At 36.1% G+C, this 27,585-nt stretch overlaps 1 protein-coding gene across 1 annotated transcript in view; it reads left to right on the forward strand.

The window, feature by feature from the left end:
* PCSK5 (proprotein convertase subtilisin/kexin type 5) overlaps positions 1 to 27,585 on the forward strand; it is a gene marked incomplete at its 5' end in the record, with an annotated part of 595,445 nt that overhangs the window by 41,326 nt on the left and 526,534 nt on the right. The window contains one exon of the mRNA XM_056806299.1: positions 27,400 to 27,513. Coding sequence (XP_056662277.1) covers positions 27,400 to 27,513 — 114 coding nt within the window. The remainder of the gene's footprint in view (positions 1 to 27,399; positions 27,514 to 27,585) is intronic.

Below are 27,585 nucleotides of genomic sequence, written 5' to 3' on the forward strand. Positions count from 1 at the left end.
ACTGCTGTCTCTTGTAGTTCTCTCCTTAATTTTCAGAAAGTCAGAAATTGAATATCTCTTTGCTACCAAGCAAGACATTAACACGTCATTCTCATTCTGTCAGGAATATGCTTTTCATAGTGTCCCTTTCTCTGAATGCCTAACGATGGTTGCCTTTTGTGTTTATTCCATATTCACTGGTTCATTATGAATACAGGAACCATATTTTCAGAACCCCAAAAATGAGGACACAAGGCCTGACAAAAGGTACATTTTACTCAAGAATCTTATAAAAAAAAAGTAAAATTTATTTTCTAGCAATAAATATTCTGGAAAATGAAGGAAATAATAATAATTTTTATTTTTATATCATGTTAAGGTTTTACATTTTTTATCTTTTGTTCTTCATGATATTAGGTGGTATGGTAAGCCTTAATTTTCAGATGAGGAAACTAGGACTCAGACCTCCACACAACTAGCAAACACCTACAACTTGAAAGAACCCCATGCTAGCATTTGCGGGGAGAGATATGAAGGAAGTAGAGCTGCATAAAGAGGCTTGGGGAATCAACTTTGATTCAGTAATACCTGCATTCAAATCTCATTTCAGCTATTTAACTAGCTAAGCAACCCTGGCCAAGTTATTTAACATCTTTTGGTCTATTTCATTACCTGTAAAATGGGGTTAATAATAGCTTCAGGCAGGATTGGAATATGGACCTGCCTAGAGATTCCAGGTCCAGCAGTCTATCCACCTCACAATGCTGCTTGAATATAATAATAGCTGACATTTATCATTACATAACACTTTAAAGCTTTAAATATATTGCTCTCATTTCATTCACTTACAAACTGAGTGAACCCTTACAACTCCATAACAATGATTGTTCTATGAGATTTGTTGTAATGGGATTTGACCTTGAGGCACATCCATAAAAATCATAGAACTGGAGGGACCCTTAGAGATCATTTAATCTTAGATTTCAAAGCAATAGGACTCTGAGAGAGAATGAGGCTGCTCATTTTTTATAATCATGCAAAACACACTTCCATATTGGTTGGTCCTTGTGGTACAAAATCAACCCCCTCAAATAAAACCATAAGTACACTGATATGAAAGATAATATGCTTTGATCCATAACCATCTGATTCCAACAGTTCTTCCTCTAGAGGTGGATAGCACACCCTATCATAACTCTTTCAGGATTGTCCTAGATCGTCACATTGCTGAGAATAGCCAAGTTGATCACTGTAAGATTCCATCCTGCATCATTTCATGCAGAACTTTCCAGCTTTTTCTGAAATCATCTTGCTTATTTTTTCTTAAAGCACAATAGTACATTCCATCCACTAATATGTACCACAATTTGTTCAGCCATTCTGAAGCTGCTGATTTTGTGAAACTCTGTCTCACTAGCATCCAATTCACACATAAGTCAAGACATCACTCATCATAATGTCATTGGACTTCGAAAATGACGGATAAACAACAGTGGTACCATTAAGAGAAGTTGTTCAAGGGAGATAGTGTGGGGAGAAATAGTTTTGCCTATTTTGAATTTCAATGAAAGATTTAAGTGGAGACTTCTTATAAGCAGTTGGAGAAGAACTTGAGGAAGAGATGAAGAGTAGGAACTCAGTAATTCCTCTATTTAATCAGGGCACCCAAGCAAGCTATTTCTTCATTTCTCATTGTCTGCACTCCTTTGAACTTTTCCATCATGTCTCCACATGCACCTATCCCTCCCATTAACCTTCCCTCAGTATGTTGCCTTCCTCCCTTATATTATAAGCTCCTTGAGGGCAAAGACTGTCTTTCTTTTCTATATCTGTATCTCTAGCACTTAGTAAGATTCCTGGCACAGTATAGATGCTTAAATAAATGCTTATTGACTGCCTAATTGGTGTCGATTTGGATTCATTTTCAGAAAGTTCATTTGATTGGCAGAGTAATTAGAATTATACAAGTAGAGTATGAATTAGATTTAAGTAAGGCAGAGTTGCACAAAAATCAAGATATTACCCTATGATGTCATTGGTCCTCTTGAAAATGAAGGGTGACCTTCCCAATAATATCAGGAGTGAAACATAGATGCCCATCATCACCAATATTATCTAACATAGTATTAGAAATGCTAGCAACAACAATGAGAAGAAAAAAAGATTTAAGGAATCAGAATGAGCAGAGGTAATAAAACTATCTCCCTTTTCATATGAAAGGATAGTAGATATGGAAAATCCTAGGGATTCAACTATAAAGTTAGTTGAAACTATCAACTATTTTAGCAAAGTAGCAGGATATAAACTCACATAAATCTTCAGAATTTTTGTATATTATTTGTAAAATCCCACAATAAGAGGTAGAGATACTCCATTTAAAATATCCACAGATATGACAAAATGAGGGGATGCCCTTCAATTGGGGAATGGATAAACAAATTGTGGTATCTGTTGGTGATGGAATATTATTGTGCTATAAGGAATAATAAACTGGACAAATTCCATGTGAACTGGAATGACTTCCAGGAATTGATGCAGAGTGAAAGGAACAGAACCAGGAGAACTTGATACACAGAGATGAATACACTATGTCACAATTGATTGTAATGGACTTCTCTACTAGCAGCAATGCAATGATCCAAGACATTTCTGAGGGACTTATGAGAAACAATGCTATCTGCATCCAGAGAAAGAACTGTGGGAGCAGAAACACAGAAGTAAAACAACTGCTTGATCACATGGGTGGATGGGGATATGATTAGGGATGCAGACTCTAAACAATCACCCTAGTGCAAATATCAATAATATGGAAATAGGTCTTGATCAATATCACATGTAAAATCCATTGGAATTTGGTGTTGGCTGTGGGAGGTGGGTGGAGGAGGGGAGAGAAAGAATATGAATCATGTAACCATGGAAAATTTTTCTTAATTAATCAATAAAATTAAATTAAAAAATAAAATAGGAGGCAACTGGGTAGCTCAATGGATTGAGAGCCAGGCCTAGAGATAGGAGGTTCTAGGTTAAAATCTGGCTTCATATACTTCCCAGCTGTGTGACCTTGGGCAAGTCACTTGACCCATAGTGCCTAGCCCTTACCACTCTTCTGCCTTGGATATTGACTCCAAGATGGAAGATAAGGGTTTTTATTAAAAAAATAAAATAAAATAAAATAATATATCCATACATGGAATAAAGTGCTTAGGAGTATACCTGCCAAAACAAACCCAGAAACTACATGAACATAATTATAAAATACTTTTTATGCAAATAAAGTCAGATCTAAATAATTGCAGAAATGTTCATTGTTCATGGATGGGCATGGCCAATATAACTAAAATGGCAATCCTAACTAATCTACTTTTCCAATGTCAATTAAGTTACCCAGAATTATTTAATTGAGTTCAAAAAATTAATAAAATTCACTTGGCAGAACAAAAGATCAAAAAGGTCAAAATATTAATAAAAAATGTAAAGGAAGGCATTCTAGTAGTACCAGATTTCAAATTGTTTTATAAGGCAACAATTATCAAAACTCTCTGATACTGGCCAAGAAATAGTAAGGTTGTTTATTTCTCGGCCAGTACTAGAGGAAAGACACAAAACAAACCATAGTAAAAGATTATAGCAACATTATATTTGACAGAAACATAAACCTAGATTTTAGGGAAAAGAAATCACTATTTGGTAAAAATTATTGGGACAACTGGAAGGTTGACAGAAATTAGTTATAGATTAATGTCTTGGACCATTCACTAAAACTAGATCAAAATAGACACATGATCTAGACATAAAAGGAAATATCGTATGTATATCAAAATAGAGAACATATTCCCTACCAGATTTATGGAAAGGAGAAGGATTTATGAGTCAATCAGAGATGGAGAGCATTGTGAGATGCAAAATGGATAATTTTAGTTCATTAAATTAATAAATTTTTGTGCATTTATAACAAATGTTGCCAAGACTGGAAGGAAAGCAGAAAATGGGGGTAGTGGGTGTTAGGCAGCCTGTTGAATATAGATCTCATATCTAAAATACAGAAAGACCTTTGTCAAGTTTATAAGGATAAAATATATCCCCTAATCAATAAATGAACAAAAGATGTATTAAAAAATGCTCTAAATCATTCCTGATTAGATAAATACTAACCAAAACAATTTGGAATTATCATCTCACACCCATCATATTGTCTAAAATAACAAAAGGTCAAAATGACAAATGTGGTAGGGGATGTAGAAATATGGGGACATTAATATGCTCTTGGCGGAACTGTGAACTGAGTGAACCACTTTGGAGAGCAATTTGGAATTATAACCAGTTTTATGCAACTCTATATGATCTCAGACCCAGAAATACCATTTCTGGATCTGTTTTCTAAGTAGATCAGGGAAAAAGGAAAAGAACCTATATATTCCAAAATATTTATAGCAGCTCTTTTTGTGGTAGCAAAGAACTGGAAATCAAAGGGATGCCCATAAGTTGGGGAATGACTAAACAAATTGAGGTATATGATTGTGATGGAATATTACTGTGCCATAAGAAATGATGAGCAGGCTACTTAAAAAAAAAACAACTTGAAAAGACCTGCATGAGATAATGAATAGTATAGAACATCATGTATGACTAAAGCATTAGTACTTGAATAACTTGTAAATGTCACCTCCAGATAAAGAACTGAAAAATGGAAACATTCTTCTGGATGATGCCTTCCATTATGTGGGAAGAAGTGGGAAGGATTAAGAAACCTATTAACAAATCCCATTGATTTAAAAAATTGAAAAAAAAAAGAGAAAATATAGGATGGACAACACTACAAATAGAGACAGCATCATGCAGGGTGCCTAACCTGCTTAGATGTAGGGTCAGGAAGACCTGGATTTTAATCCTTTCTCTTACACTTACTAGAGGTGTAACCCCAGGCAAGTCTCTTAAACTCCCTGTGTCTCAGTTTCTCCCATGTAAAATCAATGTTTGGACTTGATAATTTCTAAAATCTCTTTCAATCTTAAATCCAAGATCCTAGCTAAGTGACCCTGAGAAAATCACTTGCCTTCTCTGTGCCACAGTTTCTTGATGTATTAAATGAGAGGATTAGACATGATGGTACCCAAGATCCCTTCTAGTTCTAAATCTATGATCTTATGAATAAGAGACTATCAGTAATAGAAGACATTAGATTCCCTCTAATCCAACTTTGAAATTTTAGAGTAAAAATTGAAATGTACAGATTTATTGAGGTTATATAGTGAATAGTGGCAGAAGGAATAGAACTCAAATTCTGACTCTCATTATGTCTACACCAACTTCTGCACTCAGCATATTATTCCAGTTACCTAGATATAAATGTAACTTTTGTTTCTTTCCTTCCTTCCTTCCTTCCTTCCTTCCTTCCTTCCTTCCTTCCTTCCTTCCTTCCTTCATTCCTCCCTTTTTCTTTGTTGTTGTTGTTGATTCGGGGAAAGGCTGGAGAAGAGATTGCCCTTTGCTGGATTGTTTGTAGTGGCCTGGAGGTTAGTAAAAAAAATAATAATTCTTTACCTCCTTCAATTTCTTGTGTGTATAGGAGATCTGGTGTCCCAATGTAGATGTGATTGGAAAGCTGAGTACTCTGAGTGTCCTTTTAAACATGAGCCCACCATGCTAGAGTCAGATTTTTTTTTTTACTTGAGTAACTAACATGCCTTGAACTTTGCCAGGCATAAAGAGTCTTTGGCAGATAAAAAATCCTATTATTGCTGCCAAGACTGTGCCTAAAGGATTCCTCAGCTTGTGGCAAGTTTCTCTTTCTCTGGATTGAGCTCTCCCTCCTTCATTAGCTCCCTTTTCCCCAGGGAAGCAGATGAATGATGGTCTAGGCATCAGGTAGCCTGGTTTATGTCTCCATCATTATAAATACGTGTCCTTGATTAAGACAATTAACCTCTTTTAGCCTTAATTTCACCATATGTAAAGCTACACATGTTCTGCATGGTGCTTTTGTAAGTACTCTGCAGTCAGAGCACTTGAGTTCAATTTTTTTCTCTAGTCTTTGTCACCTGTGTGCCCTTGGGCAAGTCAATTAATCTCTTGGGTCTCAGTTTCTTCATCTGCAAAATGAGTGGAAGTTGGAATATATAAACTCAGAGGTTCCTTCCAACATTATATCTGTGACCCCATGGATGTATAAAATGGGATAAAAGATGGAAAAAAGGTTTTTGCAAAGCCTACCACATATCCCCCCAATACCATGGATGCCCTTCATGAATGTCAGTTACTAATATCATTTTTCCTACATATTCATGCACATGCAAATGCATATCAATAATGTTTTATTATTTCCAGGCCCTTTTCTATATTTATCATAAATCAATCAATCAACCAGTATTTATAATTGTCTACCATGTGTCAGGCATGGTACTATGTAATGGGGATATGAAAACAAAAAACAAACAAACAAATACTGCCTTTAGTAGGAAAATAAAGGTACCAAATGACAGCAATTTGGTTAGTCCTGTGTGATTTAAGTCCTGACTTCTCTCCAAAGTCTAACTTCTTTATCCGTTACAGACTTGAACTGAGACACAACTGGGTTTTTATATTTGGATGTCAAATAAAGGATTCTGTTTATCTTTTGTCAGCAAGTATTCCTTTCCTAACCAAGGTCACTCATGGCTACCTACAAAATAGTGATCAATATGAGGCAAATTTGATAGTCTTCTATTATACTATTTCCTCATTTGTAAAATGAGCAATTTGGTCAAGATGGTCTCATTGTTTCCATTGGGTCTAAAATTTCTATGAGTCTATTAGATTTGACTCATCTACTTTCTTTGCCATGCTTAAGAATTTAAATTCTATGGATATACCTAAACTCCCCAGTAGTCTTTTAATGAAGAAGGGCATTCACAACTTTTCATTCAATAAATATTTATCAGATATTGATTATGCATAACATATTCTTCTGGGAGCTGTGGAAGATGAAAGGAAAGAGAAAACAAAGGCTGCACTGTCAAGGTTTTAAAGTAGAACTATCCATAAATAATGTTAAACTTTCCTTTTCGCCAAAGGTACCAGTAGGTACTATGGAGGGCAGAGAGGGATGGTGGATAATCAGTCTCAGAAACAGCAAGATCTGGATTTGAGTCTCTCCACTGGCACAAATTGACTGTGTGACTCTGGCCAACTTATTTTTCTTAGTCCATCAGTGAGTCATTTTTCAACCATCAGATTGTGACTCCATTTAGTGTTTGCTTGGCAAATATACTAGAGTAGTTTGCCATTTCCTTCTCTAGCTCATTTAACAATTGAAGAAACTGAGGCAAATAGGGTTAAGTGACTTATGGAGGGTCACATAGCTAGTGTCAGAGGCCAGGTATGAACTCAGGAAGATGAGGCTTCCTGACTCTAGGCCTGGTGGCCTTCTATCCACTGAGCCATCTAGCTACCTTATCAATACTCTAGGCAATTCTCAGATTATAAATTGTAGCGCAGATGGCAATCTGAATTGGTAGGGGGAGTTTTCTCACTAACGGTCCCTTATACCAGTGAAACCAAAGGTCTAATTTCCTCCTCACCCTCCAATAGATTCTCTGTACCAGCACCATGTCAAATCCATGCTCAATTTTAAGTTAGAAAGTGCTCAATTGAAAGAGGTCTCTAAGGAGCTGATAGAGCAGGTGTTAGAATCTTGGAGGTCCTTTTGTAAATAGCCAAGAAGCAACAGGGTGCTATGAGCCATAATGAAGGCCAAATCATTCTCAGTTCAACAAACATTTACTTGTCTTGTATTGGCAGCCTGCAAATGCTAAAGAATAATTCTTTGGGGGGGGGGATGGAGGGGCGACGAAGGGAAGCAGAGAGTTACAGCCCCCTGGTGAAGTAACATCCAACTTCCAGAAATATCAACAAAAGAGGTCTTCAGTCATGCCACTCAAAGCACACATCCTGAAGGAAAGGGGCATAAGAGGAGATCTGCAGCTTCTGGGTGTTCTGATGGAAAATGTGTCTGATTAGATGCTAGAGAGGAAAATATGCCCTCCATTTCTCTCTCCCCTAAAAGCCAGCCCTCTTATTATTTATTGTGGACGGGAGAATGAATGATGAGTCCAGAGAAGAGAGAACTCCAGTGAAGTGGCTGGTCTTGGCACTCTTCTTCTGCTGAGACATGGACAGGGGCTGCCAGGGAGCCGGGAGCCATGGCACGCACTTGTTTTCACATGGGGCTTAGAGAGTTCATGCCAAGCAGTTTCTCTCATTCATCACTCTCCTCTCCATTTTTTTATGTGCTCAGACCTGCAAAGCTGAAGTGAAGGTGAAATAACACCTTGCTGGAAGCCTTGTCAGTGGTTTCTGAGATGTGGGAATAGCTCTCCAATTGAGAAAACATTTGGTTTGCCTCAGGCGACTGGATTTAGGAGAGTACATTTCAATCCCTTTCTTATTTGCCCAGGGATGTGGGACTACATTTTTCCCTGAAGCTGAAAGGTATGCATCTTTAGCTCCATGAAATAAATCAGTGGGCAATGGTGGTGTTTAAAAATGACCATAATTCTATCGTTTTGGTAACAAGAGAACACTTTGCAATATTTCCCTTATGCACTGATCCTTTCTTATCATGTCTTATCATTATTTGCACATATACTTAGATATGTTTGTGGGTGTATGTCTCTTGTCTGTTATCTGTTTATGCATCTATTCATCCATGTATCTAGGCATTCATCTATATGTATATAGCTAGCCACCTAAGCATCTCTTTATCTCTCTATCTCATCTCTCTGTATCCATGCATCAATCTCTGCATCTATTGTTGCTTCTGTTTATAAATCTATGAATGTATCTATCTCTGTCTCTCACTCTATCTCTCTTCCCATTTCATCTGTCTCTATTTGCATCTATCTGTACATCTATACATCTATATATGCATCTATTTATGATTTTGTTGATAAATCTGGGTTTTCTCTAGGTTTGTCTCTTTATCTTTTTATCTCTTTATCCATCTGTTTATTTATCTTTTTATCTGTCTATCTATCATTTATCAATTATCTATTCATCTGTCTATTTGTCTTTTTATCTGTCTATCTTCTGTCTATTATCTAACTGTCTGTCTTTTTATCTATCTGTCTGTCTCTATCTATTTATCTATCTGTCTGTCTACCTACCTGTTTGTCTATCTATTTATCTGTCTGTCTGTTTATTTATCTATCTATTATTCTTGTTTTTTCTTCATTAGAACATAAGCTCTATGGGTAATTATTTCATTCATTGTACTTATATCCCTACTGTCTAGCACAGTACCTGGAAGCCAGTCAATAATCATTTACTACACACTTAGTAGGTACTAGGAACTGTGCTAAATGCTAAGGATAGAAAGTCAAAAGGTAGTCCCTGCTTTAGATGGGCTCACAATTAAATGGAGGCAACAACATGGAATTATAAACAAGACTTGTAAATGGGATAAATTGGAAATAATTAATAGTTGACACATAGAAGTCACTTAAATGTCCATTGACTGATTCCAGATATACAGAGAAAGCAGTGTTGCATAGTGGATAGCATGGTGGATTTGGAGTCAGGAAGAACTGGCTTCAAATTCTGATCCTGACTTTTTGCAGCTGTGTGGCCAGAGTAACCTTTCTGAATCTAGTTTTCCTTTTCTGTGGAATGGGGTTAATCACAGCTAAATTATCTATCTCACAGATTATTGTGAGGTTCAAGGGAGATGTTTTATGAAAAGGACTTACTAAATACTAAAGTTCTCTATAAATACCAATTACTATTACTGTCATTATTATTACATTGAAAGTAATATCATAGTTCTAAAATTTTTATCCATCTTTCCCATCACCTACTACTATGTTCTACTCAAATGGGATGCTTTGTAAATGTTTTTAATTGGATCATAATATAAATTTAAAGCTAACAGAAACCTTAGATGCGATCTTTTCAAACTCCCTTATTTTACAGATGAGGAAATTGAGGCCCAAAGATTCCCAAAGTCAGATGTAGTATGTGGTAGAAATAGGACTTAAACTGAGGGACTCTGAATTCAAATCCATTGATTTTCCCAGCATTAAACTAACTTTATAAATTGGAATTAAATAGTTTCTCTTTTCCCAGACTGAAAGGTAAGAGTTGGGGATAAAGGAAACCAAAGTGAAAAAACCTAGACTCAGATTAGTATCTTGTTAGTGAGGGCCTACTCCTTCCTCACAGGGTCAACTCAAAGAACCAGTCATACCATAATAGCACCATCATAGCTCCCTAATTGGGACTATTTCTGGATATCTGTGAAGAACTTGCTGTGCCCTCTTCCTTCCAGGTTTTTTAGCTATCCACTTTATAGTTTTCGAAGTTTAACTGTCTTCTGAGACAGCTTCTCCCTCAACCCCTCCCTGGAACCCTTTTCTTTCATTCTTTCTCTTTTGTAACTTTTTTTAAACTGACTTTATTTAAAGTAAAAAAGTAAATGGAGTTCAACTTTAAGGGCACATGAGCCTGAGTAGCCTTTGTACACACACACACACACACACACACACACACACACAAGCATAAGCACATATGTATACGTCTTTAAAAACAGACAGATAGAAGAACATACACTCTCTCCTTCTTATCATCATAAAGTAAAGTCTCTAAGTTTCATGCAATTGTACTTTTCCCTGTCATTGGGAAGAAGAAACCATAGTATCCTTCCTTTTTCTTTTCCCTGCTAACCTACAAAATTATGCTAAGATTATTTTCTTGCATCCTGTAGCAAAAAGGGAAAACTTTATGCAGTTGAAGCTCATCATACCCTCTCCCACACCAAAAGAAGATTTGAAGAGAGAAGACATTTCTTTCCCCTTCCCTTATAAGGTCTAAAGAGTTAAAGACCAGAAGCCAAGTTGGAAGCTGTCTCTTTCTTTTTTTAAACCCTTACCTTCCACCTTAGAAGTAATACTGTGTATTGGTTCCAAGACAGAAGAGCAATAAGGGATAGGCAATGACAGTTAAGTGACTTGTTCAGGGTCATATAGCTGGGAAGGATCTGAGGCCATATTTGAACCCAAGACCTCCCATCTCTAGCCCAGGCTCTCAATCTACTCAACTACCCAGCTACCCCCATTGTGCCTTCTTTTTAATTACTATAGTCTGCCCTACAATATCCCAGTCCAGAAGAGCAAAGCACCATTAGGCTAAGATCAAGACTCTTGAATATGACTCTGTTTATATTTAGGTAAATATAGGAAAGTACAAAAATCAGTCTTGGAGTTTGGGTAAACTGTAGGCCCAATATACTGACAGAGTAATATGGCAGCCAAACAAAGCCACCATAAACTTAGAATAATATTTCTTTGGACAATGCTTGGACTCCTCACCTTGAATAGAGCTAATTTGCTAATGACCCCAAGAGTATTTCTTCCCAATTCTGGAAAATGAAGGCAGGATCAGAACTAAAATGTGGTCTTCTCTTCTCTAACTGAGTAGAAATCCAGTTCTCAGACATTTTAGTGAGTTAGCCCCTTGGTAAACTATCTAGTTTGCCAACAAGGACTATTACATTGGGATATCCTGAGAGAGGTTAGTGTAGACACCAAGAGAAGTGCCATGTTCTTCCCTACCTCTGATCTCTGGAGATGTGTGGTCAGGTATAGAAAATGTGTTTTAAGAAAGACAGTGAGAAACACCAGAGTCCATCCATAGGAGTATGAATACGATATCAAAAGGAATGGAGACTATGTCATCGGATCTCAAAGGAATGACTGATATTTAGGCTAAAGAAAAGAATAGGAGGGTATTTGTCTTCAAGGACTTAATTCTGGGGAAACCCCTTCAGTTTGTTCTACTAAGTCTAAGAGGACAAAAATAAGGTGAGTGGGTTGGAAGTTGCTGAGAGGAAGATTTAGAATTGATTGGAAGGAAAATACTTCCACAAACTTCTGAATTATTTTTTATGAACTTATGAATTATTAAATATTTCTAAAAATGAAATTGTATTAGAAGGTGATAGATTCTATCTCTTTGGAGTGCTTCAAGAAGAAAGATGGATGACCACTTGTTGGCTATTTTGTAGAAGGGATTCCTTGTTGGCATGAAGGTTGGATTTAGTGTCCCATTAGCTCACTCTCTACTCAAAAAGCCAATTATCATTGGCTTTTTGAGTAGAATAAAGTATTTTGAGTAAAATAACAGTATAAAAAGAGAAAAGAAAGATTCAGAGCCTAACTCTAAAACATCATAGTGGATCTAGGGGTATGTTATTGAATGTTTAACAGTTGAATCTCTGGAATGAAAAATGTACCCACAATACACTTTTTAGTTTAATCTGCATTATTAACATTTTCCTCTATTACTCTTTTAAGTCTACACAGTCCATATGAGAGTAAATCAAGCCCTGGTTGGTAGAATTTACTGACTTCTGAGATGTTAATGCTCAAACTAGAAATTTAACAATTAAACCTAACTAGCATATTACTGATTAGATCCTTTCTGTTTAAAATTATAGCAGAAGTGTCATGGAAATGTAAAATTCAAACGTTTTAGCCACTTAGAACCATATAAACAAATAAAAAAAAAGTTAGAAAGTTCCAATTTAATCACAGTATTAGTAGATTGGGTTTTTTTTTAAGTTTTCAAGCTGAATTCATCAAAAAGATAGACTCCCCACCCTGCCCCAGATGACTATAACTTTCTCTTCATTGTGGGGTAATACAATAGAGTTTTTGATATTAAAGAGCATAGGACTGATGAGTTTTTATACAAGAAATTTCTTTTCTTTAACTCTTGTTTACCAGCTCTGCCTAGGCTCTCCACTGTTTAGAGGAAAGTATGGCAAAGACTGCTCTCTAGTTTGCCAGAATTTTCTTCTTATTGCATTAATCTCTGTTTAAGTGAACAATTTCTTGGATCTGTAGACACAATGCAGTTCTTTGTAGTGACTTGATAAACAATTTGAAGAATCCAATATTTTCAAATGCAGATTTGAGAAGATCTCTAGTGATTCATACCAAGAGAGAATTGTAGGACTTAGGAAAGGAAAACAGCAAAAAAGATCCTGTAGGTAATAGACTTACTTGATTTTAAGATACAAATGACATTCTTATGGATATCAAAAACCCCAATGAGGGAATGTGCAGAAAGAGCTGTAACTTAAATCTGCTCTAAACAGTGAATAGATGTGTGTTTAATTACATTTCCTCAACTTTTATGCTTCTTTAAGGGGAGATTACTCTGAAGGCAAACACTTTATAAAATGAAGTCATGTCATTTTATTTTGAATGAAGTATTAATGTTAGTCTTGATCTTTGAGGAAAGCAATAGGGGATTATGCTCCCATATCAATCATAGCATAAGATTGCTTTTAATTGAATATGATATTTTATCTTGGGGCATACAGATATTAGAACTGATTTTAGGTAGTTTAGAATTCCATTTTTCGGTGATACTAGCAAATTGAAAGTGTTTTTGAATTCCATCTTGTTACTTAAAATGATACTTAGATAATATTCAATCTCATTAAGAGGGATACTTTTCCTAGTCATACAAATGAAATCATCTTCAACTTTTGTAATTCTTTGTCTATTTTCTTCCCCTATGAACTTTCTGTGGAAAATCCAGTAAAGATCTTAAATGGAGTTCTCTAAGCAATTGATCTGTTATCTCTCATTTTTGTTACCCCTCTTTTTTTCTCATTTTCTCATATGCAAATCATTTTTATACTGATAACCTAATTATATCCATTATGCATCATTTCCTCTTTGAATCACCTTCAACTTTTATTCTTTGAGGGAGAAATATTTTGCTATTTTATTTTGTTCTATGGCATGGGTTTAGGTTATCCAAGATGGAAAGATGAGGATATAACATGCATTTTCAGAAGAAGTGTTTATATTGATTTTTCCCAATCTTAGACAATATTCAGTATGAATAAATGTAAAACTTTGCATTTACATTCAAAAATGGATTTCACAAACATTGATAGAGTAATCATGATTAGCTCATGTCTGAAAAAAGATCTGGGGATTTTAGTGGACTTCAAGCTCTAGATGAGTCATCATTGTAATATAGAATTTAAAAAGTTAATGTGATCTTAGACTGCAGTGAGAAGCATAGTTTCTAGAAATAAGGAGGTGATCGTCCCTCTATATTCTGTCCTGGTCAGATCACATATGAAGTATCTGTTTCATGCTGGGTATCGGCAGTTCAAGCAAAATCATCTTAATAAGTAATAGTACATTCTTTTAATTAAGCACCTTGAATTCATGTCATATGGTTGAAGGAATCCTTCCTAAAAATTAGAGCTGTTTAAAAGGAAAAGGGTTTACTCTAGGAAATGGTGGGTTGCTGTTTAACTATTAGATATGTTAAAGAAGAGGAAGCAAGGTGACATTGTGTATAGAGTCAGGAAGATGTCTTCCTGAGTTAAAATCTGGCCTCAGACACTTACTAGATTTGTGACCCTGGGCAGGTTGTCTAACTCTATTTGTCTCAGTTTTCTCATTTGTAAAAATGAGCTGGAGGAAGAATAGCAAACCATTCCAATATCTTTGGCAAGAAAATCCCAAATGGGATCACAAAGGGTGGGACACTACTGTGTCAACAACAACAACAACAACATACTATAATAGGAATTACTTTGGAGGAATGGGCTGGTCTCTTTGGATGATGAGGTCCCTTCCAATGATAAGAACTCTGTGACTCTGTGATAGAATCCTATATGCATAGAAGTATATTGTTTTATACAATATGATTCAAAATTTCATAACTATTTCTATTTCCAAAGGCTTAAAGACTTTATTGAGTACAAATAAAATAACCTGATATTTTAATCAGAAAATTGGATATTAATTAGATCAGTTAATCAATTCATCAAAGATTTCAAGAGCACCTATATTCATCTTCCAGGAACCATCATCCTTTTCAGCCCCACTCGTACAGGTCTTCATAATCATCTCATGCACAGCTAGGGGGAAATCACTGTACTAAAATTTTAATAGTTGAGGTGATGCTTTTCAACTAAGGGACACTGGTAGAAATTGGCAGAAGATGCTTATAATTAAATTATTTTAGACCACTTATAAACAATAATTTAACTGTTGCTATTCTAAATGTGAGATCCAAATTAAAAAAAATTGGTGAGATAATATGTTGTTGAAAGAATTAGACAATATATTGCCATTAAATTAAAAGCAGATGACCTAAGAAAGTTGCATTCAAGAGAATGACTTGATATTTGTATGAATCTGTGTTCCTGTTGCTGTGGCTGCTCTTATGAATGGCATCAATCATAATGCATCCTTACAATCCCATTCCAACTGATTCTTGGTCTGTAAATACTTCATTATGGGCTTAATCAGAATGCCGAGGGATTTCTATTAGAATTTTTGACATTGTATGGGTACCAATGGAGCACAAACCTTTTCTTGCTAGCATAACATGCCCAACCTACTTCCTTAGTTTCTCTTATCAGTTCTTTATCTGAAAAATAGATGTGATAATAATTTCCTCACTTCCTACCTCAAAGGAGCAATTAAGATGATGTATATCAAGTGCTTTGTAAAGAGCAAAAGGTCTGTAAAGCTAATTGTTATTGGCGTCATTTATGGTCTTCCTCAATCACAGCCTTCCTTGGTGGAAGGAAACATCATCATTTCTGTGGTCTTTCCTAACATCTAGATTTTAAAAATAACTTTTTTCTGCCTGTATGTAGTGCAGTTATATCAACTCCTTTGATTGTGGGCTTGTCATTGACTCTAAAAATGTTGTAGAATCATGAAGAATGCACCACTTAGCACCACCATATTCAACTTTAGACCCCTGAAGTTTATGCTGCTGGTGTCTGGAATAATTTCCCAAGCACTTGACCTGTGTCAACAGCTACTTTGTCACACAGTGCTCCTCCATTTTCATCTAGAGATTGGCTTTTGGTACTAGTGAGATTGAAGTGGCTAAGATGAAAGAAATAAGTCCATCTCAAAACCAAGGAAAATTAGGAAAAGGAGACTTGAGAGGGAAGAGGAGGAAAAGACAATTGTATGGAAAGAAGAGCTGAAGCATCAATGAAGTGTTAAAGAAAGACTGATTGATTTATAGTCAGAGAAGGAGTTAAGTTTGAATCCTTAATCCTACACTTCTACATGTGTGACCTCAGGCAAGTCATGGAATTTCTGTGAGCTTTAGTTTCATCTATAAAATGAAGGTGAACCAAGTGACCCTCCAGGTCTTTTCCAGCTTTAAATCTATGATGTTCTATGATTATTGAGAAACTAATTATATTGAAATTATATCATGTAAACTAATCTTTATTAATATAACATTTGTTATGTAATATTAAAGATAATTCACTTAAGGGGTAAAAGTACTGGATTTGGAGTTAGGGAGCCTGAATTCTAGTTATACTTTTGCCACTTACAAGCTAGGTGGTGCAATGAATAGGGAACTGGAACTGGATTCAGGAACACCTGAGTTCAGATCCTATACTAGTCACTTATCAGTCATGTGACCTGAATAACCTCTTATTGTCTTGTTTTTTGTTGTTATTGTTGTTTTTTTAACCTGCAAAATGGAAATAATAAGGGCAGCTAAGTAGCGCCATGGATAGAGTGTCAAATCTGGAGTTGGGAGGATCTGAGTTCAAATTTGGCCTGAGATACTTTTTTGTTGTGTGAGGTCTTGGGCAAGTTAGTTAACTCCAATTGCCTAGCCTTTGTCATTCTTCTGTCTTAGAGTTGACAGTTTGGTTTTTTTTTCCCAAAACGGAGATAATAATGACATCTAGCTCCCAGGATTGTTGTAAGGATCAAACAAGTTAACATTTGTAGAGTGTTTTGCAAACCTTAAAGTGCTCTATAAATGCTAGCTGTTATTAAACAAGTTATAAACCTCCTTGGTTTCCATTTTTTCTCTGTAAGATGAGAATTATGGAAATCTCTCTAATTATAGGATTATTGTAAGCACCAAATCAGATAGTGTTTATAAAAATTACAAATTATAAAGTGTTTTATAAATATAAGATTATTATCATTATTTTTCGATCTTTTAGTTCTACATCATAGCTCATTAGTTTTAGAGTTAAAGAGACCTCAAAAGTTATTGAATCAAACCCCCTCTTTTTTACTGATTTGGAAACTGAGGCTCAGAGAGATCAAATGACTTGAATAGGGTCATGAAGCTAGTAAGTATCTGAGGAGAGATTTGAAATCAGTTCTTCCTGACTTCATGTCTAGTACTCTACACATTACATTATACTACATTGTAATACATTTGGATTGTATTATCTTCATATTTAAGATGAAAACATATAATGGTAAAGGAAGCTGTGAAAGGCTACAGGGCCAAAGAGGTCTTTTATCTGCTTGTCCAATCTTCTCTCTATACTTCTATAACAAATTTCATTTTCTTTCCACTCTTGCTTCTTTCTTTTGATGAAACATCAAAAGTGTTCTCAGTGCTATGACTCCTGTGGTGGGAATCATTTAAACATTCCCCTGATTTCTTTATATGATCTTTAACCTTTGTTTTACACTACATAATGGAAAGAGCAGAATTGGAGGAAGGTGAGGTTGGAGGTGGCAAAAGCACAATTACTGAGGGGCTCCATGAATATAGGCTACCAAACTAATAATGTTCAGTACAGCTGGGTTCCTGGCTCTTAAACATTCATCTTTTGTGGTAGAATTTTCCCACTCAAATGCTATAGCTGATATTGTGTTACTTGTTTAGGATACCCTATTTTAAGTGAAAAAAAAATAAATTCAAGAAGTAGTAAAGAAACCAGGAAATCATTTTTCAAATAAATCACTTTGGAATTGTTATGGGGAGAAAATTGGGCTTTTAGTTTCTACAGAATACAGTTAGGATTATAATAGCTATAAGGGCTTTTCATGTAACAAAACAAAACAAAACTGTGCTAATTACATAATCTTAAAATTTCCCCAATTAAACTAGGCAAATACAGATTTTTGAAACGTGAAGTTTTTTTTTCAAGTTCAACTTGTATAAGTGTCCCATATGCTATTAATTTGCACACAGGAGCCTCTTGCTTTGGAAGGAACCTGCTAATATTCTTTCTTTGATTTTTGTTGTCTTCCTCAATTAAAGCATGAACCCTTTGAGAGCAAGAGACTGTGTTGCTTTCTCTTTTTTAAAACTTTTTTTGTTTGTAAGCAAACGTAACTTGCACAGTGCTTGGCAACATTTTATAAATGTTATTTTGTTTATTCATTTATTCATAAAGATTCTGAGAAAAGGATGTCGGGAGGTAAAGTGTAGATTTCAGAGAATAGCTGGTTGTCCCCATGCATAGTCATGCTTTTGTCATAGCTTCCTTCTGTATGCTTGTCATTTCATAACCCAGTGGCATTTATTGAATGGCATGGCAGCTCATCCCAACTAATTCACATTCCTAGAACACTTAGCTCAGTTGAAAACGCCACTTTTATCAGCTTCTGATTTTGGAACTTGCTTGGCTTCAATCTATCATGGCGGCCAATAGATTAGGAAGCTAAGTATTTCTCTACCTCTTCCCTACCTTTCCCTCTCTTTATTCTTGCTACTTGGATTTATGAAAGTTATAAAGCTATTAGCAGCCTCAAATTTTTAATTATGACAGTCTCTAGAAATAATCTATTCCCTTTGCAATTCTTATCATTCGACTACATTGTTGAAGAGATCAATGTAACAGAATCTGATACCTTCAGAAACAATGATGATAACATTCTATAGTGCTTTAAGGTTTAAAGAGTTCTTTCAATAGGACAACTTTGTGAAGATTTGTGGTATTCTAAATATCCCTAATACATCTTTCCATTAGAAGTAGGTATGGAGCATAGGACTACAGGATTCTGAGCTAGAAGGCACTTTAGTAACCAATCTAGTCCATCCCCCATTACTTAAAAATAAAAATTCTCAGACCCGGAGAGGCTAAGTGATTTGCTGTAGGTAGAAAAGAGTCCATGTTTTGTGGTTATTAAGTCATGTCCAATTCTTCATAACTCCATTTCTGGAGTTTTCCTAGCAGATATTTTTCTCATTTTACAGATAAAGAAACTGAGACAAATGGGATGAAGTGACTTATCCAAAGCCGTACAGCTAGTAATTGTCTAAGGCCAGATTTGAACTGAGGGATGTCTTCCTGACTTCAGACCCAGCACTTATCCACTGCACCACCTAGATGCCCAAGTTCAGTGTAAGGACTCTAAGTCATCCTTAAGAAAGATAGGTGGTACAGTGGATAAACCACTGAATCTGGAATCAGGGAGGCTCAAATTCAAATAAAAATCAGAACACTTACTAGTTGTGGGGCCCTGGAAAAATCTCTTACCTCTGTGTTCCTCAGTTTCCTTAGTTGTAAAATGGGAATAATGATGGCCCCTAGCTCCCAAGACTGCTGTAAGAAAATGAGATATTTTGTAAAATGCTTAACTGCCCAGCACATAGTAGGTTCTTAATAATTGTTCATTTCTTTCTTCTCCACCATAGCATGTTGCAACAAAAGAAAGGGGGCTCTCTGAATCATAAGAAGCTAAATGTGGTTGTTATATACAGTATAAGTACTGAGATTAATGGAGGCTGGAAATAATACTCACGTTGTTTATATTCAGGCCAAATTTTTGCTCCTCGACATTTAGGAAATGGAACTTTGGGAAAATTAAATCAAAGAAAATGAGGGAACTATTTCTCTGAGCCCCATAGTTAAACATAGCTTCACAGAGATGTCAGAAATGTATCATTTTTGCTGTAGACCCTTTTGGCAAGTAATGAAACCTGTATAATCCATCACATTTGAGATTTTTTCCTCAGAGACTGTGGCACAAGAGTATAGATACAAGCCTTAAAATACAAATGAAGAACTTCCATTCAAAGAATCCTTTCAAACCCAGAATATATGTTTTTGAAAATAACACAGACATTTGAGGTTATATTTGGCCAACCCATCCATAGCGCACATGGTATTTTTGGTACTAAAATGACCACTGAGGTAGTTTCTGGTATTATAACCCTATATTCTGACAGAGAAACTTAGATGCAGGCCTTTGAGGCAAAATGCCATCTTACCCAGTAATTACTAAACACTATGATTGAGTATGTGCCAAATTTTAGAAATGACAATGCTTCTGTAAGATACTTTATTTGTTAAACATTCCAGACATTTTTGTTCAGAGTTGAGGGTTTTATTTTTAAAATTTATGTACCAAAATATGAATAAAATAAGAATCACTGACCTGAAGAAAATTGTAAACTAGAAGGGCTCTTTTTTATATATTGAATTTCTTTTTTTACTGTGTTTATTTATTTTTAACATCTATTTTTTTATGATTTTGATTTCCAAATTCTCTCCTTCCTTCCAATCTCTGCCTCACCCATTGAGAAGGGTTAGAAGAAAATATTTCATATTTCTATTTTATGACATTAATATTAAACTATATTCATAGAGGGAGTCTTCCAATACTAATGAAACCAAAACACATCATTGGTGTATTTGAGAATATGATATCTATTATATATTTGAAGTCATACAAAATAGATTTCCAGATTAGCCATTTAAAACAAAAGCAAGAAAAATAAAGTGAAAAACATTATTCATCAGTTTGCCCTCTGAGTAGTGTAGGAGTCTTTATTTATTTATTTAGTCATAGATCCCTTTGGTGGTAAAACCTATGGACCCGTTTTTAGAATAATAGTTTTAAATGTACAAAATCGAATACATAAGATACAAAGGAAACCAATTATATGGAAGAATAGTTATCAAAATATGTTTTTTTTTAAAAACAAGGCAATGAACACAATATTAAGAACTCGTCAGAAGAAATGACAAGAAAGGCACACAAATAAATGTGTAATATAAAAAAGGCTAGGTGGAGATTAGAGATCTAAAAGAAAAACATTCACTGAGAGCTCAGAGGAGGAAGATATTTTCTTCTCAAATGGTCAAGGTAGGATGGGTCTTGAAGGATGGTTAGAATAACTTAGAAAACTATTCCATGTATAGAGAAGAGTGTGAACAAAAGTTTTGTGGAATCAGTAAAGAATATGGTATTAGAATAACAATTCTATTCTTTTTGAGAACCTAGAAATGAGGAGGATCCCAGTTCTACTCAGCTCAAGTCCCACCTTTGATAAAATTCTTTCCTAATACCCCCCAAGTCCTGTCTCCCTCTGAATTTTACTCTATTTTATATTTATTCTATGTATAGTTATATGTGTACTTTGCACTTGGAAGAATCAGGAAAAAATTCTATTGAAGGTGGCACTTGAGCTAAATTAGAATCCCAAGATACAACTCTAGATTCTACCATGCACAAACTTTGTGACTTCAGGCTAATCACTTAGATTCCTTGGTTTTCCATTTTGTCAGGTATAGAACTATAGAGTAGACCTGGGATCCTTCTAAGGTTAAGTCTGGCCCTAAATTTATTAATTCATATTGGAAAACACATTTTGTGTGTGTGTGTGTGTGTGTGTGTGTGTGTGTGTGTGTGTGTGTGTGTGTGTAAGAGAGAGAAGGGGGTAGGGGAGAGAGGGAAATAGGGATGGAGAGAGAGAGGGAGAAATAGAAAGGGAAGTAGGGATGGGGAGAGAGGAAGAGATAGAGAGGGAAATAAGAATGGGGAGAGCAAGGGAAAGAAAGAGAGAGAGAGGTGTACACATCTTTAATGCAATTATGAAAATAATTTTCCAACAAATATTGATATAGTTGGTTAATTAACAAGATCCACATGCAGCTATACACCAACATATAGATGGTCAGGATCTTGAGTTTCTTCATTAGTTTTGTTTGCTTTTGGAGGCAGATGTGGCCACTGATTTGGTTTGTGAATGTGTCCTTTGGCAATTTAGAATTAGGGCAGCTTGGAATGAGTTCCTTATAAAGAAACCTGCAGCTTTTTGTTTGTTTGTCAATTGTCCTATATAATACCATAGCTGAAATCTGTAGGTCAATGCCTGTAGAGGTCTCCCATTTTTGCCACTTACCACCTAGGTGATGAGTTTCCACATTCATAAAAACAAGAGGGTTGGACTCCTTGGCCTTTAAGATTTCTTCCGGGTAGAAAATTATGAGCCTTTGTATGGTGGGAATCTACACCTTTGGATTTGAACTGGTCTGGTACAGGTTTTACCTTTTAACTTCCTATTTGGTGAACAATGAGTATCAACCTTTTGGGTGGATCCATATCAATATGAAATATGAATGCTATATTGGAAAGTCATCAATCAATCCATCAACTAGCATTTAAGTGTTTGCCATGTGCCAGGAACTCTGCTAAGTGCTTGGGGATTTAAAGAAGAAGAAAAACAAAACAAAACAAAACAAAACAAAGCAGTGCCTGTCCTCAGGGAACTTTAATGAGGAAAGCAACATTTACATAAATAGGTACATACAGAATATATGCACAATAACCTTAGAGTGTAAGGCTCTATAAAAGCTTCTGGGCCCTGGGGAGTAAAAGGCAGCATCTAAGCTGAATTGTGAAGGAAGCCAGAGGTCTAAAAGATGAGCATTTCTGGCATGTGATGGGAGTCAGGGGGGAGGCTCGAGAGGGGAGAGAATATTGCATATAAGGAGCAACAAGTAGACCTGTATGTCTAGATTGTAGTATGTATAGAATATAGTATAGCTAGCCTCTGATTGGTGCTAATTATGAATTCCACAAAGTGGTAATATGTATTTAAATTCACACTATTCAAAGTTATCATTATTTAAATATGGTGGTTAGTTCTAGCTCCATGGAAATATGCAGTGAATTCAAATAAAGCAACCACTTCACAAGCTTCATTATCCATATTAATTGGGACCTAGCTATAATGTGTAAAGAAGCCTGGGAAAGATAGGAAGGGATGAGGGTATGAATATGAAACAAGAGAATGCATATTTGATACTAGAGGGAATGGGCTAACCCTGGAGTTTATTGAATAAATAAGAAATACTAAACAATGGGATTCGCTATTATGTTCAGTTTCCAACTTGCACAAAAGGTCTTAGAACATATTGATCATATAAACAAGGTTCTACCGTGCAACTAAAAACAATTTTTCACATTCATTTTCTAACATTTTAAATTCCACTCTTCCCCTTTCTCCTACCCCATCTCTAAGATATCAGGCAATTGCTATTGTTTATATATGTGCTCTCATCCAAAACTTATTTACATATTTTTCATGTTTTAGAAGAAGATACAAACATGCTTAAACACAACCATAAAGAAAATAAAGTGAAGAGTGGCCTTTTCCCATCAGGCTTCATCAGTTCTTTCCCTGAAGGAGGGCAATTGTTTTTCATCACAAGTTCTTAAGCATTATCTTGGTTCATTGTGTTGCTGATAATAGATAAGTAAATCACAGTTGATCATTATACATTATTGCCATTGCTGTGTATCATGTTCTCGTGGTTTTGCTCACTTCACTCTGAATCAGTTCATGTAGACCTTTTCATCTAGGTTTCTCCTACTCAACATTTCTTATAGCACAAGAGCATTCCATTACAATCACCTATGACAACTTGTCCAGCCATTTCTTTGGCATTCATTTGAGGTATGGAATGGAGTGGAGTGAGACTTACAACACTGTCCAGTGAGAAAGCTATTGATATTTATATCTATCCATTCATCTATCTATCTATCCATGTATCTATCCATCTATCCATCTATATATCCATCCATCCATCTACTTACCTATCTATCATCTATCCATCCATCTCTATATCTATCTATCTATCTATCCATCTATGCATCCATCCATCTCTCTATATATCATCCATCTATCTCTATATATATCTATCTGCCTATCTATCCATCCTCCTATCCATTCATCCATCCATCTATCTATCTATCTATCTATCTATCTATCTATCTATCTATCTATCTATCTATCTATCTATCTTGTCTACAATAATAATGGCCATTTACTTAGGGCTTCATATATGCTGTACAGGGTGTCCCAAAGGTCTTAGTGTCATTGAAAGCTTTAATAGCTTCATTAACAGTCACCTAGGTAGGAATCAAGGAATCTGGGAGCACTCAGAAAAGTGGTAGTGCTAGTGAAAGAGGAAAGGTGAGAAGCAGTCTAGAAGGGACTTGAGCGGGAGGGTAATTCTGAAGACACAGAGACAGATGGGGAAGAGGAGATATAGCCCTCACTCCAATTCAGCTGCCCTCTACCAAGTTCCAGAGCCCCCAGACCCCTTCATCCCATTCTCTTTGACCCTGTCTCTGCTTCTGGTGCCCTCTCTGGTCCAATAGCTGCTGGAGAGGAAGGGCATAACTTGTATTCCCCTGCTCCCCCCCAAACTCCTTCCTACACCCTCATTTAGTTAATTTTAGTGACTGGAAAAGAGGTGGGTAGAGGAGGGTCCTCTTAAATTTATTCCAAAAATTTAAAAAGAAAAAGAAAAAGCCTTTTGAGTCTTAAAACTTCATGAAGACCTTTGCTACACCTTATGTTGCCTTATCATCAAAATATCTTTATGAGGTAAGAAGCAAAGGCATTATTATTTTACAGATGAGGAAATTGAGGGTAAGGATCCAAAACTTGCCTACAGTCATATAGTTGAGTGTCATCTGTAGGAATTAAAGTGAGGTTGAGGCAGCTAGGTATCTCAGGAGATAGAGTCAGGTCTGGAATTTAGAGGACCTGGGTTCATCTCTAGCCTCAGATAGTTCTTGATGTGTAATCTTGAGCAAGTCACTTAATCTAAACTGCCTTGCCCTCACTGCTCTTCTATCTTGGAACAGATACTTAATATTGATTCTAAGTGGTTTTATTTTTTAATTAAAATTTTTAAAAAGAAAGAAATTAAATCAGACCTAATTCCCAGCCTAGTACTCTGCATCACTAATTGAATTTTTAAAAAAGCTGCAATGTTCATCCTAAGGGAAACAATAGATGTACCTATGCCACATTTTTACACTTTAAATGGACAACATTTGAGAGTTTCAGGTAATTTTTGTAGGTTATTTATAATTATTGAAGAATAAGTTCTCTCTTTATGACAATGTATTATTTCCTAAAGCATGGTTTGTTTGTTTTTTAAGTGCTCCATTGCTCCATGATATACAGTTTCAGCAAAGCACTGTCTTTGTAGGAAAAAAAATCAAAGAAAACCTTAAAGCTCCTGGGCCATCCTTGGCAAAAGGCCTTTAGTAGTAAGGATAAGAAAAATAGTGGATGGGTGTTTTGTTGCTAAGTGTGAGTGCAGAGGGGGCTGAGGACACGGTAGAGAAGGGTGAGAAGAGGACAAAGTGGAAACTTTTAGCACAAGTTTACACAGGGGAAGACCCAGAGTCCATTGCCAGAACATGATTTCCAATTTGTTTATTCATTCCCATTATCTGGGTAAAATGAGCTGTCAGCGAAGCCACAAGTATGATGCTTAGCTGCAATCTTAACCACAAACAGGTTGCAATATTTACTTAAAGAGCCCTGAGCTCCAAGCTAACCCTTGTTAGTGGAACAATAAACTATTCACTGGGTTAGGACTTGGTGAGGTAAGTGCTGCCGCCATGACTATCATTTCCATCTTATAGAATAGGACAGAAAGGCTGACCTGTCACAAGAGGGCCCCAGAACTCAATGCGTAGCACCACCTGGCTAGGAGATCAAAGGGCTACATTATAGAGATTAGAGAGGATCCCCGTTTGATTAATAGAGAGCCGGATTCAAATCCTATCTTTACTCACTGCTCTTGGCAACTCTTTTAAGACTCAAAGATGCTCAGAAGGTGCTGGACTTGTATTGAGAGAGGAGTTTCTTGGCTGGGAGTTCTGCTTCTGAGCTTCCTTTGAGTCTCACCAAAAATCCTTTTTATGGAAGTTTTTCCCCACCTTCCTTAATCCCCCCCCCTTCTTTGCATCCCTAGCTGGCACATAAATGCTAGTTTGCTTGACTATACCAATGAAGTAAAAGGTCTGGTCCCTATTTATTCCTGTTTTAGACTAGAGTTTGGGGTGTTTCTTTGGATTAAGTAAGAAGGATGCTGCTTGTAAATGCGCTCTGCTTGTAGTTCCCCTGGTTTGCTTAGGGCCTTAATGTCCTATTTGCCTTGTATTTGGAGCATGTAGTAATTTAACCTGTTAATCAGTACCTTGGCCCTCTTTCCTCCATCTAACGCCTCAATTATGCAGACAATAGTAGTCTTAAAAACTTCCAGGAATGAGTACATCAAGACAGACCCACTAAATAGTGGGCTTCTGCATTCTTCCTCCTCTCTTCTCTTTGAGTTCAGAGGGGTAGGTAAAGGTTGTACTCATCTTTAGAATGCATTGTGACTAAATTAGCTATTAACAAAAAAAAAAAATCTAACAAAGGGACACAAAAAAAAAAGGCAGATGGGAGAGGCTTTCTAGATTGGTTAGTAATTTTAAAATGAAAATGGATCTTGGGTCCCTAGGGGTTGAAGGGAGAGGAGGAGGAGTAACAGAGGTTGTTTTCTTTCTGTTGTTGTAATTATACCTGTTGTAAAAGGAATTGTATTTTATATGAATATTGCATAAATCTATTGTGCTTGTTAATTATCATATATAATAAACATACAAGTGATAAAAATAATAATTTTTACTAGTAACAGTTTTGTTCATCAGTCATTTCAGTTACTTTTCTTCTTACTTTTCATTACTTTGTATTACATTACTTCTCACTTTTCATGACTCCATTTGGATTTTTCTTGGCAAAGATACTGAAGTGGTTTGCCATATCTTTTTACTCATTGTATAGAAGAGGAAACTGAAGCAAACAAGGTTAAGTGACTTGCCTAGGGTCACAATAGCTAGTACATGTCTGAGGCTGGATTTGAACTTAGGTCTTCCTGACACTAGATTTTGTACTTTATCTATTGTACTACCTGAGATTTTTTTTAGTACAATATAGTATTTCCTAGATAAAGTCCCTTCACCGGGGCTGGACAGTAGTTTCTCTGTAACTTATAGTCTCAGAGAAAAGTGAAATGTGTTTTCTAAAAATTAATTTAAGGTTTGCAAAATACTTACCTCACACTAATCCTATGAAGTTGGAGGTGTGTGACAGAGGCTGACACTAGGAGAAAAGTGCCAGGCTGAAGAGTGTGTGAATCTTACTCATCTGTCTGGAGAAGCTGAAGAGGGAGGGATGGATAAGACTTTCTCCTGTGGGTTACCCACTTTTTTCCTAGTGCCAGCCTCTGTCACAGGTGCATGCATAATTTTCCCCCATTTTACAGATTCAGATCTGTTTAGTTACTCACCTGGGGCCACACAAAGAACTAGCATCAAAGCAAAGAATTCCACTCAGCTCTCTCCTGATGTTTCTACTATATCACCTGGAAATGACTAGAGTGCCCAAGAATCCATAATCCAAGGACCATGTAAATTGCCTAAAAGAAGCCTGGTACAAGGGTTGTGCTTGGTCCATGGTAAATGACCCCAATGTGTCTCATTTTTCTGGTTCCCCTTTATGGAATGTTGATGCTGATCATGTTCTCCTCCCTCACAGGTAGAGTGGATACAGCAACAAGTGGTTAAAAAGAGGATAAAGAGGGACTTTGAACTCACTGGTGCCCAGTCTACTTACTTCAATGATCCCAAGTGGCCAAGCATGTGGTATATGGTAAGTACAAGCAACTACAACAGGAAAAACCATTGACTCTAATTCATACAATTCAGATTGAAGGACTTCTTG

This window comes from Monodelphis domestica, chromosome 7, assembly GCF_027887165.1.
Source record: "Monodelphis domestica isolate mMonDom1 chromosome 7, mMonDom1.pri, whole genome shotgun sequence".
Taxonomy (NCBI): domain Eukaryota; kingdom Metazoa; phylum Chordata; class Mammalia; order Didelphimorphia; family Didelphidae; genus Monodelphis; species Monodelphis domestica.